General features: G+C 34.3%; 4 protein-coding genes across 7 annotated transcripts; 1 reads left to right on the forward strand and 3 right to left on the reverse strand.

Annotated features, from left to right (window-relative positions):
• Window positions 1–99: 99 nt before the first annotated feature.
• LOC140984524 (GCN5-related N-acetyltransferase 6, chloroplastic-like) lies at window positions 100–2,933 on the reverse strand. Its single transcript, XM_073452013.1, has 7 exons — window positions 2,580–2,933; window positions 2,232–2,439; window positions 2,093–2,148; window positions 1,415–1,451; window positions 1,255–1,320; window positions 1,062–1,166; window positions 100–969 (listed from the first exon to the last, which is right to left on the reverse strand). The coding sequence occupies exons 1-7, from the start codon at window positions 2,657–2,659 to the stop codon at window positions 859–861; spliced, it is 663 nt and encodes a 220-aa protein (XP_073308114.1). The 5' UTR covers window positions 2,660–2,933; the 3' UTR covers window positions 100–858.
• A 108-nt stretch (window positions 2,934–3,041) lies between these two features.
• On the reverse strand, window positions 3,042–3,882 carry LOC140984532 (uncharacterized). Its single transcript, XM_073452025.1, has one exon. It carries the CDS (start codon window positions 3,836–3,838, stop codon window positions 3,209–3,211), a length of 630 nt encoding a protein of 209 aa, XP_073308126.1. The 5' UTR covers window positions 3,839–3,882; the 3' UTR covers window positions 3,042–3,208.
• A 465-nt stretch (window positions 3,883–4,347) lies between these two features.
• On the reverse strand, window positions 4,348–8,197 carry LOC140984540 (uncharacterized). Of its 3 annotated transcripts, none has more exons than XM_073452057.1 (6): window positions 8,093–8,197; window positions 7,863–7,998; window positions 6,033–6,185; window positions 5,767–5,942; window positions 5,471–5,559; window positions 4,348–4,688 (listed from the first exon to the last, which is right to left on the reverse strand). In XM_073452057.1, exons 2-6 carry the CDS (start codon window positions 7,992–7,994, stop codon window positions 4,684–4,686), a joined length of 555 nt encoding a protein of 184 aa, XP_073308158.1. In that variant the 5' UTR covers window positions 7,995–7,998; window positions 8,093–8,197; the 3' UTR covers window positions 4,348–4,683. The 3 variants fall into 3 exon arrangements, with proteins under 3 accessions (XP_073308158.1, XP_073308139.1, XP_073308148.1); XM_073452038.1 differs by having other exon boundaries at window positions 5,449–5,559; XM_073452047.1 differs by having other exon boundaries at window positions 5,396–5,559.
• Window positions 8,198–8,241: 44 nt separating this feature from the next.
• LOC140961318 (uncharacterized) lies at window positions 8,242–9,659 on the forward strand. 2 transcript variants are annotated; one of them, XR_012172334.1, is made up of 3 exons: window positions 8,242–8,665; window positions 8,924–9,224; window positions 9,307–9,659. XR_012172334.1 is itself a non-coding variant. In XM_073419844.1 (2 exons), the coding sequence occupies exons 1-2, from the start codon at window positions 8,393–8,395 to the stop codon at window positions 9,134–9,136; spliced, it is 486 nt and encodes a 161-aa protein (XP_073275945.1). In that variant the 5' UTR covers window positions 8,242–8,392; the 3' UTR covers window positions 9,137–9,297. The 2 variants fall into 2 exon arrangements, 1 of the variants encoding a protein (XP_073275945.1); XM_073419844.1 differs by lacking the exon at window positions 9,307–9,659 and having other exon boundaries at window positions 8,924–9,297.
• Window positions 9,660–15,093: the final 5,434 nt, after the last annotated feature.

Consider the following 15,093-nt stretch of genomic DNA (forward strand, 5'->3'; position numbering starts at 1 on the left):
GCAGGCTTGCTGCATCAACTACCTGATTACGACAAATGAAAAGGCAGGATGAGCATTTAACCCATAATCTGAATATGCTACATGCATTTGATATTTATGTTAACTGTTATTGCTAAGCAACTAAAAGCTTGAACAGGGCATTAAAAATTGAATATACCTTAAATCCCATCTTTTGATAAAGATCCTGAGCTGGTTTATTATTTCCATGAACATGCACAAACACCTGCTTCACACTACAACACAATGATCTAATTCACCATAAAAGTAGTCCCAAAAAAAAATATATGATAATTCATTCGTTTAACAAGAATCCGCAGAGTGGTAGATAAACTTGACAATATACATAGTATTTAGCATCTACTGTTTAGCTTATTTCATGACATTGATGTTGTTTTCTGGAGAAATGATGTGGCAAAAGAAGTGACCTGGAAAACGACTACTATTGAGTTGGTGCCACTAATATGGCAAACATGCACATTGTAGTATGGATGAAATGTCACCGCATTGAGTAATTATAGGGCGCTGAAGCAGCAGAATGGGTGGAATGAGAAGTGCCTTATATTAGATGAGTATCTATAATGTCAAAAATGCTCAAATGAAAGTTCAATTCTGAGCTAGGCATTGAATAATTGATAGAGGGTGTGAAAGACATCCCAACTGGGCATTTATCGGCATCGATTTTCATGGAATGAGTGACAGTACGATCACAAGGGAAATGTGAAAGCAATGCAAACTCTCCGTGATACTTTACTTGAAGCGATTCTTGTTCCTTGTGCTTACCATGCTAAAAACTTGTTCCTTGTCCCATGCTTTTTTGCAAGGGAAATGGAAAATTGCAGCATGTTTCTTGCAATACCCTTACAACGCGCTGAATGGTTCTTTAATCTGAATGCTTTTTTGCAAGGGAAATGGAAAATTGCAGCATGTTTTTTGTTGACAAAGCCAAAAAAGGGGATCTTTAATCCTTTCCTGTTCAAAAAATGCGACCAATTTTCAGGGGGGCGAAAAGAATGGTTCTTTTTTTTTTTTCATGTGTGAACTTTGTCTGAATACAACAGTACCCCTGGAAAGAACTGCCCGTGTGACAAATATCCGTAGCTCAAGTCCAAGGTTCCAACGACACTCTTCGGTACATTACACTTCATGGTTTGATCCTCCTTGTTTGCCTGACAAAGCGAGTAATAATCAAAATTCAAGTACTGCGCCAATTGCAAAGCCCATACACTTTTAGGACAGGAGTATATATGAACAGACCATCACGATGCAATTGCATTGATCGTCAAGTTGTGCTTTGCATCTGCTTTTCAACGAATTGAACTCCTGGATAATGCAGAAGGTAAAATTTCTACAGCAAGAAGCCAAGGACTGTTAGATAGATGCTGAATAGCTAAAAGAATGACCTATTCTTCTCTACCTGTTCTGCAAATTTCCTTTTGTAATTTTCAACATATCTGCATGACAATCCAAAGTTTAAATTCAACTGCAGTGATCCAGTTCGAATCTTCCATTACATTCATTTGAAGTCATCAAATTTAAGGTAAATATTGGATATGATTTATCATGATTTGTAATCAATAAACAAGAGTTGCGACTGTCATAAAAACAGTAGGAAACATTGATAATAAGAGTTTTCGCTTGTCGGGGTCTTTGCAACTTATGTAGGCCTATCCGTCAAACCGCATACATATTTTGTGTTGTCTTTTCATATTGTTTTGTTGTTATCATGAAAAAGAGTATAGCAAGGAGGCTTACACGAGAAGTTAAAGGAAGAAGCATGAGTTTTAATGAGATGATTTATTACATAGCTCAACCACTAGAACCAAAGAACCAACGATATCCCACCATTGATAATCTCATGTATCAGTTATAAATGTGGTGTGTCCAAACTAGGGGTGCAAGTGAGTCAAAATGCTCAAACCCCAACTCGAGTTCGGCCTTGGAATCAATACTTCGAGTCGAAGTCGAACTTTAATGTCTCAGACTTGAGCACTCAAGCTTCAGTTATAATACATATTTCAATTTTAAAATATTTATTTACTACTTTCAAATTAAGTTACAAAAAGGAGGTTCGAATTCAAATTTTAATGCAAACCGGTCATTTTCTTGGTCCTCCCAATGAGCTTCAGCACTTAGCCACCATGCTGCTGCCTAAAAAACAATATTACACAGCTTTCACTGCACATTAGCCTAGTCAGCCACATTTATCTTATGTATAGAAAATAGATATTTACCCAATATTCTTCATCAATTTGAGCTTCACGTGCCACAAACTGCCCATACTCGAATCCATCTCCTTGAATAGCTACTTGATCTGCTCTCAGCAATCTGTTGAATTTGATGTTTAAAGGACTGAATCTATCAGTTTCTAGAATGGATAGTTTATGAAGCTCTTCTGATAGTTCTTTCTCCTTGGTTGCCGGGGTAGACTTGGAACTCACCCTGTATTGTTTAAACAGATCTGCTTAGTCGTTCAACAAGAATTTCGATCTACAACCCAAAAGATGGTGTTCATCGAATCTATAGACAAAAGCAGCTTGCGAAAACCAACTCACAAGCAGAAATGGATTGAACCAACTCACATTGTCCAAGAAGATGAATTTTTTTGGCTAGATTTTCTTGAGAAATCTGGGGTTTGTAGAGTAACGGCTTTTGGAGACATGCTGGATTCAAATCCACAGACTATGGCTATGTGACTTGCTCAAATTCTTCTTTCAAAGAAGTTGTTATTATTTTTGGACTTGATACCATCTTTTTAGAAATGCTGGAGTATTGGTAATCATACCAGATGTCTATTTTGTGGCCTAGAGATCATAACTCTATATTCCATTTACAGTTGGACTAGGCCAAAACCACAGAAACTAAATGGTGTGATCCTCTCAGAAAGATATTTTCTTTTACGGAGTATGAGCTAAAAAGGCCACATAATTGGGAATCGTGGGTTGTCCACATTAGGTCCGAAACTTAGTTTGACGAAGCTTGTTTTTTTCAAAATTTCCTGTCCTATTCACCACCAAACAAAAATATTTACTGCAATCTGGATGTAGGTAAAAAAGGATACGCTTCACTTATTTACATAACATTTCCAGAATCACAACAATAGAGCCACCTGTAGAGTGACCATAAAAAGCATATAATACTTATAACACAATGGTATAAAAAAATATCCGAAACGACTCCGGCACACACTTTCACAAACCAAAGTGAATCCTTAGTTCCCTTCGAGATCAGTTTTCATCTCTTGTCCGTACTTATTCTTCATCTTCTCATCTATCTCCTTACCTCTCAATTCAGAAATCCTTGCTGCTTCTGCCATGGATTCCTCTTGAACTCTAGCAATTCTCTGTCTTCGCTTCGTCTCCATTGCGTCTCTCTCGGCCTCTAAACCTTCGTATTCCCTAACCCAACATCTATGCATTGCACAAGTTAGTATTATGACTCCAAATTGCACCACAAACATAACCATCAGAACCCCACATTCCAGCCTCACCAAAAGCTTAGCCTCTCGGGGGTCTCTTGGAGATTTAAACATGGCAAGGCTTGACTTTTCCTTGGTATATAGTGCCAAGATCCCGAGTATTTGGCCAAGGGACGAGGCGAGGAAGAGGGAAACATGGGTTACGTAGCAAAAATGAGTGAGTTGTGAGAAGAAACCGAAGAAGGACGATAATAGCGAGATACAAGAAACGAAGATAAACGCGCAACCAAGCGAAGTTGGTGGCAACTTGAGCAAGATTATTGGGGCTAAAGAAGCTGCAGAAAGAATGAAAAGAATGAAATTGAAAAAAGAGAGGAGAAAATTCAGGAAAGAGCACGAGTTTCTCAACTTTGATGAAGCCATTTATTTGATAAATTTGATTCTGTCGATGATACAGAAAGGAGAGATTTTGAAGTTATATAGCAAGAAAATTTGCCCGTTTAAGGTAACGGCTATTTTCACGAACCAGTGCTTTTGTGTTTGAACTTTGAACGCCTTGAAATGAAGCCGACTTGTGCCTCTCGGGGTTTAAATGGCTACAGTCTGGGAGCGACCCAATTCATGACCAAACAATCGGATGAAACCCGAGTTTCATTTTATTTTTGAAAATTTTATGTTTTTTGTCCCTTAAATGGAATGTTTTTTTTTTTTCAATCGTTTTACGAAAATGATAATGTGGCATTGAAAATTGTTCACTTAACATTTAGACTTTACTGACGAGCTCTCGAGTAAAAATTAACTAAAACTAATATAAAGAAAGTGTAACAGACTAAGTAATGTAATTATAGGACCAAAATTGTAATATCTTCTAGTTTTAGAAAATTGTAATAACTTATTTGAAAGTTGGCGTCTATGTTATTAATCCAAATAGATAAAGTTGGGGAAATAATAATTTACACAAACTACGATAATTTTAACAAATTCTAATGATGATACGCTGAAGTAAGTTTATTGCTTGTGCTAACTGAATTTAAGACACAAGCAATAATACATAAGCAACATATAAGCCTCCTCAGCTGCAATTGCACGAGTGCCAGCCTTGATAGTAGTATCAGAGGAGGTAGAAACAACAGCTTCAATTGCATCACCATCATCGGGCAAACATCAATACAGAATCATAGCAATCATACTGCTTTCATTCTCAGGTCAAGCTTGTAAGTTTTGGATCTTCACTGTTCGCTATATTGAAGAAATTGGTGCCGGAACTGCTAACCTGAAGAAAAAGGACAAGAATCATCCTCATTTGGCTCACACGATAGCATAAATACATGCATACACTAAGGAATTAGAAGAGCTATGCTGTCCCTTTGGGATGGCTTGACAGTATGTGTAATTATTTATCGGGTCAGCTACCATGAGTACTAACTCATATGAAAACTGATTTCTGATATTGTATTTTAACTTGAAGGTTACAAGTTCAAAAGTCCTTGTCAAAAAAGTGGTTTCCACCAGTGAACATGCGGATCGAAAAGACTTCAAGTATGTGGCTATTAAGTGACAGCAAACTGGAATATGGAACATACTGCATTTGGAATTTAGTAATGGTGGAAAGAGGTCATTATCAATTGTAACGCATACAAGGTGCTCAGGATGCAAGAGCCCTCTCATTTTTCTTGGATAAAAATGTACATATTCAAAATCCCGGGTATATTTGTTCAAATAATTGCCTCTATGTGACACGATTCCAAAACACTCTGTTAAATCTTTGAAAAACTAGTGTCATTGGCAAAAGCAATACTGGATCAGATACCTGTATCTAAACAAACAGCTCCACACCCTCATGTGGCACATGCTAAACAAATATATCTAACCTTACAACATACCAGACACTTCCAAATGTCTTTCCCTTTTTCTTTTCTTTTCAAAATAAACATTAAATCAGAGAGATGACTAGTTCGTTGTTGTCTAAAAGTTGCTTACAGTTTCTTCACTGTCTTCAAACTTTTTTGAGAAAAAACTAGCTGAAAACATACAAGTCTGTCATGTTCCCCCCACCATGAGTGAATATGGCCTCAATTCTGTCAAGAGATGCTTCTAAGCGACCAGACTTCATGTTGAACAACGGTTCATCAGTCCCCACACCCCTGTAGAAGACAAAGTTTGAGTATAGAGCTTTTCAAGCATGATATCTAAAAGAACTTTATCATTAAACATAAATTGCTACAGCTCAAAATCACCAGATAATACCATATAATGAATCCATTTATTGCATTTAAAGAACAACACATAACATCAGTTCCAACCAGCCAACTCCCTCTTAATTGTATCCAAATAAGAATGAGAAAACTTACCCAGTAAATTCTGGGAGAAAATAGTCAGCCCTCCAACCAAAACGAAAATCTACTCCTGGACACAAACCAAGGGATGTTTTATTTCTAATCCTTGATATACCATCTCCCCCAAAACATGTAGAGAGCTTCCATTTCCAGCCAGTTGCATGATGCAAAAAGCTATGGCCTATACCTACCTGCACAAGTTCAAAATGTTATTCAGTTATATTTGTTCATGACAATAAAGGAAAGGTACAGAAAAATGAAAAAATACCAGATCATCAAACCTGAAGATTCAGATATTTTGTTACAGGTATCTTCTTAGAAACAAGCTGCACATCCTGTTGCAAAGGTTCCAATATTACCTTCCACATCCGTTCAGGGGCCAACGGTTTCAAAACCAGCTTTGCATGGTAGTCGTTCAGAGGAGCATTACACAACTACAACAACCAACGACCCAAGCACTTCTACTGAAAGCATCAGACTAATACAAACCCATGAACAGAAATTCCACATTTTGATCCCTCAAGCCAAACTTAAGATTACGAGGGCAAAAGAACAAAAATAGGATAGCAGTAAAGTTCACTATGCAGTCCAGTTGATAAAGAACAATCTAATAATAACATTTTCTCTCTAATGTAGACCTGATAGTCTACTAAATTTGACGAACTAAAATTATGCTTCAGAAATTTCCTAGAAAACTATTATGGACATCATAAAAAATGTTTCTAGAATCAAGCTTCAGTTTTCATTGTCAATGAGCTCTAGTCAATGCATGTGCCTGATGCACTGACAAATGCGGAATGAGAAACAAGATTAATATTCCTAAGGAATATGAAAAATATTTGTATTAAAAAAAATGAAAGAGCTGTTCTATTTTTTTTCAACTTCAAGAAAATTGGCGAGGTGTGGAGGGGGAAATGCTGTCTAATGATATCACAATTCTCCATTTCATTACATAACATTATTCTTGAAATTTAATCTTATATTACTTAACAAATTAAAAAAACTAATTACACCACCTTCCTGAAAACCTTGAATAGTGCAATCTAGTATATACTATAGTCACAATTTTACCCTGTAACCAATAAATAAAAAGTTATCATAACATAGCACTAGAGTTGTCAATGCAGGTTGGGGCCCAACCCACCAACAAAATTCAACGGTTGGGTTGGAAAATTCTCAACCCGCCAGGAGTCGAGCCAGCCCGCGGGCCAACCAGCCATAGGCGGGTTTTTGTTGGGTAGGCCCATTTGACAGTACTTCAGAGCATTGCTCCTGTGCTCCATGGGAACACTTGGTGTCACAACCCTAGGCTCATTTCATGTCCCAAGTCCAGGCGTTAGCTTGTTTCAACATAGCCTTATAAAAGATAAGAGTCCAACTGCGCAAATGGCAGAATGTCTGGCCCATACCATGAGTTTCATTTCTACACTCTCCTTTCCTCTTGAGTAGCCAAGCACAATGTTCTAAAGGCGCTGCCTAGAACCGCTTAGGCGGTATGCGGTAGGTGGCCACCTGCTTACCGCCGCCTGTTTTTGAGAACATTGGTCAAGCATCCTCAAATTGCTCAAAAGTCCTCGCAATCATCAGGTGCTAACACTCGTCAGACTCCCCTTGTTCTCTGACATATCCATTCAACTTAACTGATTTTAGATAATTAAATGCTGAAACGTCTCCGGACATGCAACTTTCCATTTTCATTAATCAAAATTCCCAGAAGGAACACAAGAACTTGACCGAGAATGTCATGGGATGGGCGACAATCGAATATGTTTTTCCCAGCCTGAATTACATTTTCTGAAAATGACACGAATAATTTTTCCAATAGGGGAAAGTAATCACCCACCTCACAGAATCAGCACACCTATGGTCCCAACATCACAAAATACTAGAAAGACAAATTCTTTCATCAAATAATTCACTTGTAACTTCTATAGTCATCAAAGGATATCAACCACCCAAAAGATAAATCCACAAAAAATTCAATATCTCACAACCATATCTATCAGTCAGCTCTATCCAAAATAACGCTACAGCATGTTTAGATATCACAAGTATGAAATCTCAACAAATTTACATCGCCACAACAATATCAAGAACTCTACGAAAAATACCTCTAAGTTAACTCCAAAACGAATCCCCTGCATTTCTCTTCGGAACTTAAAGAAGATCTCCGATGGCATCAAATTAATGTTGTATAGGTCTTCCCATGACTTGGGTGGTTCCCCATTGGTACTCCTCTCCATTTACCTTCGCAAAAACAGCAAGCCCATTAAAAATCGATTATGAACTCAAAGAAATCAACATGACCCGTAAGATTTACATAAGGCCGTCAAGTGATTACCTTTATCGGTTGTACGAGAAAAATTTGTCGCTGTTTTTGGGTTTCATGTAAGAGTGTGAAATGAGAAGATACTTGCTCTGATCTTTGGATTCTAACAAACAAANATATATAATTGTATTACAATAGTAAAAATGTTACTGCCCGCAAATTATAACAGCATAGGCTGGAAAAAGATCGGCCGGATAATTGCAAATTACTCTACTGGAAAAACTCATGAACCGGGTTCGTTTGGAGACTTGCTTGAAACCTTGTAAAGCCCGTTCACTGGCTCCCAAAACCCTCTGACCACTCACCTGCAAAATGTCGTCCACCGGAATTGCAACTTATGAAGACTTCGTTGAGGTTCACGGCGTCCTTCTGGCGGCATCAGGTCTCTCGCAGCCACTTCACAGGAAGCTCTTCCAGAAACTAGCGGCTGAGACTTTCGATGGCGGTTGTTATTTCCAGGTGGAGCCGGTGGAAGACGGAAGGCAGAGGAGGCTTTTACTTACGGCGGAGTCCTTGATCGAAGAATCGGATGTCTTTCTAGTCGACCATGCTTGGACTTTTCGTCTTTCTGATGCTTACAAGCAGGTTTGAAGTTGCATGGTGAATGCTTCTTTTCTTTGTCTGTTTCTTTTTTGTAGTATTGGGGAAACGGAAAGTGTACATCATATGATCTTTGCTAATTGTGTTTTAATAAGATTTTGTATTATTCGGTGGGGAAATTAAAGAAATGTGCAGTCTTTACCAGTTAAATGGGAACGGTCGTTTCTTTATGAACATAATGGATATATTTTCTTTCATCTTAAAACTTCTAATATGAATCAACGTGTTGATATGATATTGCAGTTGCAGGAGATTCCGGGTCTGGCAGAGAGGATGGCTGCAGTGATGTGTGTGGATACTGATTTGAACTCGGAGGAAGCATCTGAATCAAATGATGTTAGGCAAAGTGCTACGGACATTATCGAGAGAGAATTTCTCAAAGCCGGAGCTCGAGGATCTCGAGATGGACGATTCCACGCTAGTTTCCCTCGATTTACCAATGATTCTGGATTATAAGATTATTTCTTCTTTAGAATTATGGGGGGAAGATTGAATCACATGAATACACCAGAATTTGTCAAGGAATTTGAACAAGAACATCAAGGTACTGTCTCTTCCTATTTCCACCTATTTTGTTTACCTGGAAACTCTTGACTTTGTTGCTCAACGATTCTTAATTGTTGCAGTTCAATGGATGGATATTCATCAGAGAATCAAGTCGATGATCAGATCAGTTTTTGAGTCTGCTGCCCTTGTGCATCCAGAAATGCATAGTCCAACATCTAGGACCATGTTATGGTATTGATGTCATGCTCGATTGCCATTATCAACCAAAACTATTGGAGGTTTGAGAAACTTTATTGCTACTTCTTTTAGCAAGATTGCACCATATATATTGGTGCAAAATGTAAACAAAGCAGGTAGGTAGAATAGAGATCATGGAACTATTTATTATGCTAGACTTTGTGTATCTCATCTGAAATCTGAAAGTGAATAAATGTTGGAATGTAGGTGTCTGCTTTTACATTTAGGCAGAAAATCACCCATTTGCAAAACTCTCAGCCTTTGAACCAAGTGAACTAGCAATACAGTTTTTGTATATTTTTCAACTGTGTCTGAAAAATAGGTGCTGTGTCTGATACATAGGGGCTGCTTCACATGCTTTATGCTTATATTCGTAAAATGTCTTTTATGCAGGTAACTTATTGCCTTGATTGTACGCGGGCGTGCAAGTATGATCCTGAAGCCATTTTTGGGGGATTAGAGTCATTAAAGGAAGCAAGTTTCACAAATTTGTGTTTGGCTGTCTCTTCTTAGACGAGACAACTCATGTATCCTATCCCCCTTGTAACTTGTGAAGATTGCAGGTTGGTTGGTATGTTTTGTTTGCCTGCATGATTGTTTTGGTTTCTTCTCTAATTTTTGCTGTCATCACCAGGGACTACATGGTCTCTATTGCATTAAAGGATCAACAAGTTCGATACCAAATTTTTACTCAAAACGTATTCATACGAGACCAACTCCAATTAGGAAACCCGAAACACAATTATAAAAATAGCAACTTGCATAATTCGGCGTATCAACGTATACATTCTATCCAAAAAACAACGAAAATTTATCCAATGATTCACCAAGTAATACGAACGATCGCCCGTAAGTTCAAGTAGGGGAATCTTACAGGCTGTTATCGTCAGGAGATGCATATATACAGCGAAGTAGAACTCCTGTCTGCGGACATTTTCTAGAGGATTTTCCCTTTCAATCCTCTAGCGAGTTCATAGTTTGTCACGGTGGCGCTTTGCCTGTGAGAAAATTAAGATTACGAAGCAAAAACTTTACTGTTAACAAAATCCCTTCTTGTTCTGATGACCTGGCCTGGTTAGTACTTAGCAGGAGGAAAGTGAGCATGACGTCAAGTCATCATGTCCCTTATGGTTCTATTCTAATACGAAACGAAGTGGACAATATGTGGTGTGGAAATCCAAAAACTGCTCAGCATCAATCGAACATATATCGAAAAGCAAATCGAAGTACCCAAAAATTCTGAAGTATGATTTGGCTCTTTTATTTTTTCAACAGTTAGTTGGATATGAACGTAATAAGCTGCAAATCAAGCTAATCGAATAAATTGTATTGAACAAGTCCGAAAATGTCTATACCGAATTTTTTTAAAGATCGAAAATGTCGATACAAGGAAAAATTCATGATATTTTTTAAAGGCCGTAAACACTTGATATGATTGAACCTAATATTACAAATCAATTATTTAAAATTTCCATGTATTATTGTTCTTGCAAGTTGCAACGGTAGAGCCTCTTATAATTAAATTTGTAACTAAAACCTCCATGACTATAAATTGTTGCATGATTGAAAAAAAAACCTATATATTGGATTAAATAAAATTATATTTCTTTAATTACTCAATTTTGACATACTTTAACCTAATTTTGACAAATTTCAGTGCAGAACATACTTGAAACTTTTTGGGCTACACAATCAAAGAAGTAAAGATCATTATGTATACTAACACAGTTATCGACTATATAGTTAATTTTAACTTCGATATAATTTTATATATAAATGGTTAAAATCATAGTGTATCACGAAATTACGACAAAATTGGTAGGTAGGATGTGTGTGTTTTTGGGATTAAAAATTGGCTAATTGCATCAATATCCCTGTAAAAAAAATTAATAATAATAATAATACTATATAAAATAAATAGTATTTTTGACCATGTGATTTAAATCAATCATAAAACCATCTACAATAAGATAAATGTGCCTAAATTTTTATAACATATGGGTTAAATATGTTTAATTTTTAAAAAATGAAAGATTTATTAGGTTATTTTCAAAGAAGTTTATCCTTTTTAGACTTTTCACAAAAAGTTTAATGTAAGAGTAGGTCTCTTGTGAGATTATCTCACGAATCTTTATATGTGAGACGTGTCAACTCTACCGATATTCACAATAAAAAGTAATATTCTTAGCATAAAAAGTAATATTTTTTCATGGATGGCTCAAATAAGAGATCCGTTATACAATATATGATCCGTGATATCGTCTCACACAAGTTTTTACCTTGATGCAATAGTCCGATTAAAGACAAATTTATATATCTATTATAATTATATTAAAGTTGAGACATCTGTTGGTTCGCGATATGACCTTCTCATATTATCCCTGTCGATTTTTATAACTACCATATTACCTATATTTTTATTTAAACTACATAATTGTTTTTATTCTATAATCTAATTACAAAAATTGATTCTATAACCTAATAATCTAAAAAGTTGATTATACAAAAATGAATTAGAAACAAAATAAAGATTGAATACAATAGTCTTATGACTTAAACTTGAATTACGATCCTCATTAATTCATATTAAAAAAAGATTAAAAGATAGAATTTGTCAATCAGGGGTTTGGTTAAACTCCACTAACAGGGTAAAGGTAGTTCAAGTTTGATTAATTGGTTGATCCTAATTTTTTAAATTTGCTACATTAATCAATAAAATTCAACAGAATTAGTTATTGGCACGTATGAATGTGAATGAGAAATATCATTATATGATGACAAAAACTTGTGTGAGACGGTATCAAAGGTCGTATTTTGTAAGACGAGTATCTAATTTTGGTCATCCATGAAAAAATATTACTTTTTATGCTAAGAGTATCACTTTTTATTGTGAATATCGGTAGGATTGACTCGTCTCATAGATAAAGATTCGTGAGACCGTCTCCCAATAGACCTACTCTTATATGATATACATGTCTACAAGTCTCTTTGATGAGATTAATTTTTACAAATTAAAATAGGGTGAAAACGAAGTAAATCGAACCAAACAATAGCCATTTCTTGTAATCAAGATCGATCTCGAAAATTTAAAGCTGGTTCGAATCTCGAAATATGAACTAAACTAGGCTAAACTCGTCTCCGCCTAAAGTTCTACTTCGAGTCAACTTGATTTGTTTGGTGCAAACTTAATGTTGAGCTTTTATTAAGCAATACGTTAAAATCCAAGTTTGAGTATGTGGTTAACATAGTTTTTGGTATACTCTCATAACATAATAATTAAAATATCAAAATATTCGATGAGATATCGATCAAAATAATTTAAACTTAAATTTATCTAAAAGGGTTTTTATTGGAGTCTAAACATCAAGAAACTATATAATTAAAAGTAATTTTTTAAGAAAATATTATCAATTTATAAAAGATTGGAATTACGGATCATGGTCCTTGTACATCAATTTAATTACTTCAAGCCATTTTTAAAAAAGCAAAAGAAAAGGCACTATAAAAAGTATTAACAAATAAATATTTTGATAAATCAATTTGAATCCAACAAACTTGTATTTACAATAATATTTTTTTTTATAAAAAGTAATAATTTTCATGAATATTTTAAATATGATAATTATCTCACAAAATTGATTTGTGAGATCGTCTAACAAAAATTTTTGTGAATATGATAATGGCTTTATGTTTCCAATTTTACGCGGAATAAAAATAATTTTTATTGCACGATGTTGTGAATTTAAATTTGTTATAAATACGTAAATCATTTTTATACATTTGATTTTAATTTTTAAATATCAGTTGCCGGGGCCATACGTTATCTGGATTCTGGATGGATCAACAAGAATCAAAAGTTAGCATGAAAATTTTCAATAACGAAGAAATAAACATCCAATTATTATTTACAATCTTGAAATTTCGGTCATCAATACTTTTTAAAATATAATACATATTAATGTACGGTTTTTCAAGATTGTAATATGTGTGTGTATATATATAATATCTTATAGACAAAAACTCAATTGAGACAATCTTTTGAGCCAATTATATGAGACGGCTCCGACTTGACCTGTGTTCAAAATATTTTTTTCACTGTAAAAATATCATTTTTTTGATAGTTATGTTACGAAAAAATATTGTGTAATATATAGTGTTGTAAATGAAAAATATTATTTTTTTATGTCAAGTTTTTTTGTGTGCAATATATGTTCAATTTGAGTGAAAAAATATTTTTTTTGTCAAAAATATTATTTTTCACTATAATTATGGTTTGGGTAGACTCTAATACAATAATGGTACATTTAATACATACTTGTTATTTTTATTATTATTTATTAGACTTCTAGCACACCTACAACTACCTTTTCAAGAGAACCTAAGAGCTTCACAAGGTAACCGCAGTCCAGAACCTAAAAATCAAACTTTGCTGTGAGACCTAGAGTGACATTATTGTCACTTCCAAAGTTAAAATCTTGCCACTTTTGTAAACCTATTAACATGATCACAAAGCTAGAAAAAAACTTTTTATTAGATCACACTAATTAAGGGTGTCAATTCGGGTAGGTTGAGTGGGTTGGACCGGGTTGAGCAATAATAATATTCAAAAATTTCTCAACCGAATCCAACCCGAAAACACTCAACCCGAATCAATCCGATCAACCCGTTCAACCGGATTTCGATTTTTTTAAAAAAAAATTGTAAAGAAAATTTAAAAAAATTAAAAAAATAATATTTTAATTTAAACACATAATAACAATATCTCCCTCATATATATGATTTAAATTTGAAAGTCTAATTGTAGAAAAATAAAATATATTTACTAAATCAAATAAACAATTGTTTAGAAAATAAAAAATGTTCAAAATAAATATTAAATTATGAAAATATATGATATAAATATACAATAAATATTTTCTTAGACATATAATATATAAAAAAAAATAGGCAATATTTATTAATTATATTTTTTTTAAAAAAATTTTAAACCCAATCCAACCCGATCATTTTTTTCGGGTTAGCTATCGGGTCCAACCCGATCTGATCCGAACCCGAAAACCCCAAACCCAAACCTGATTTTTTTTCGGGTTGAATCGTGTCGAGTTGGTGGGTTGTGTCTGATTTTGAGACCGGCCCCTATCACTAATTAAAACATCAATATATATTTTTTATTTGGTATCTTTACGTTAATCTTTATTTATATAATATAATATGATAAATATACATTCACCTTAATTAATTTATTAATGAAATATATTATTTTTAATAAATTAATAATACGTTTTAATTTAATATTTATTTTATAATTATTATCTCTGATTATAATTTTTTATTTTCTATGTAGTTTTGTGTGCGAAAAAAATATTTTGATGAAAATATTGCAATAAAAACAAACTAACCATTACACCATATAAAAACTAAAAATAAAAAACATAAAATTAAAATTTAAAAACTAAATACAGAACATAAAAATTTTATTTTAAAAAACATAATAGCCCCATCTCCAACACAAAAATGGATTTTTGCTTTTCTTCCCCAAGGCAAAATAGCGCAGCCCCACTCCTCTGCGCCAAGCGCAGAGGAGTGTTTATTTTTCTTTTTATTTTTTTTATTTGTATTTATTATAAATATTCGTATTAAAAATTATAAATATTATTTAAATAATAGTA

The sequence above is a fragment of the Primulina huaijiensis genome, chromosome 1, assembly GCF_012295235.1.
Source record: "Primulina huaijiensis isolate GDHJ02 chromosome 1, ASM1229523v2, whole genome shotgun sequence".
NCBI classification, from domain to species: Eukaryota; Viridiplantae; Streptophyta; class Magnoliopsida; order Lamiales; family Gesneriaceae; genus Primulina; species Primulina huaijiensis.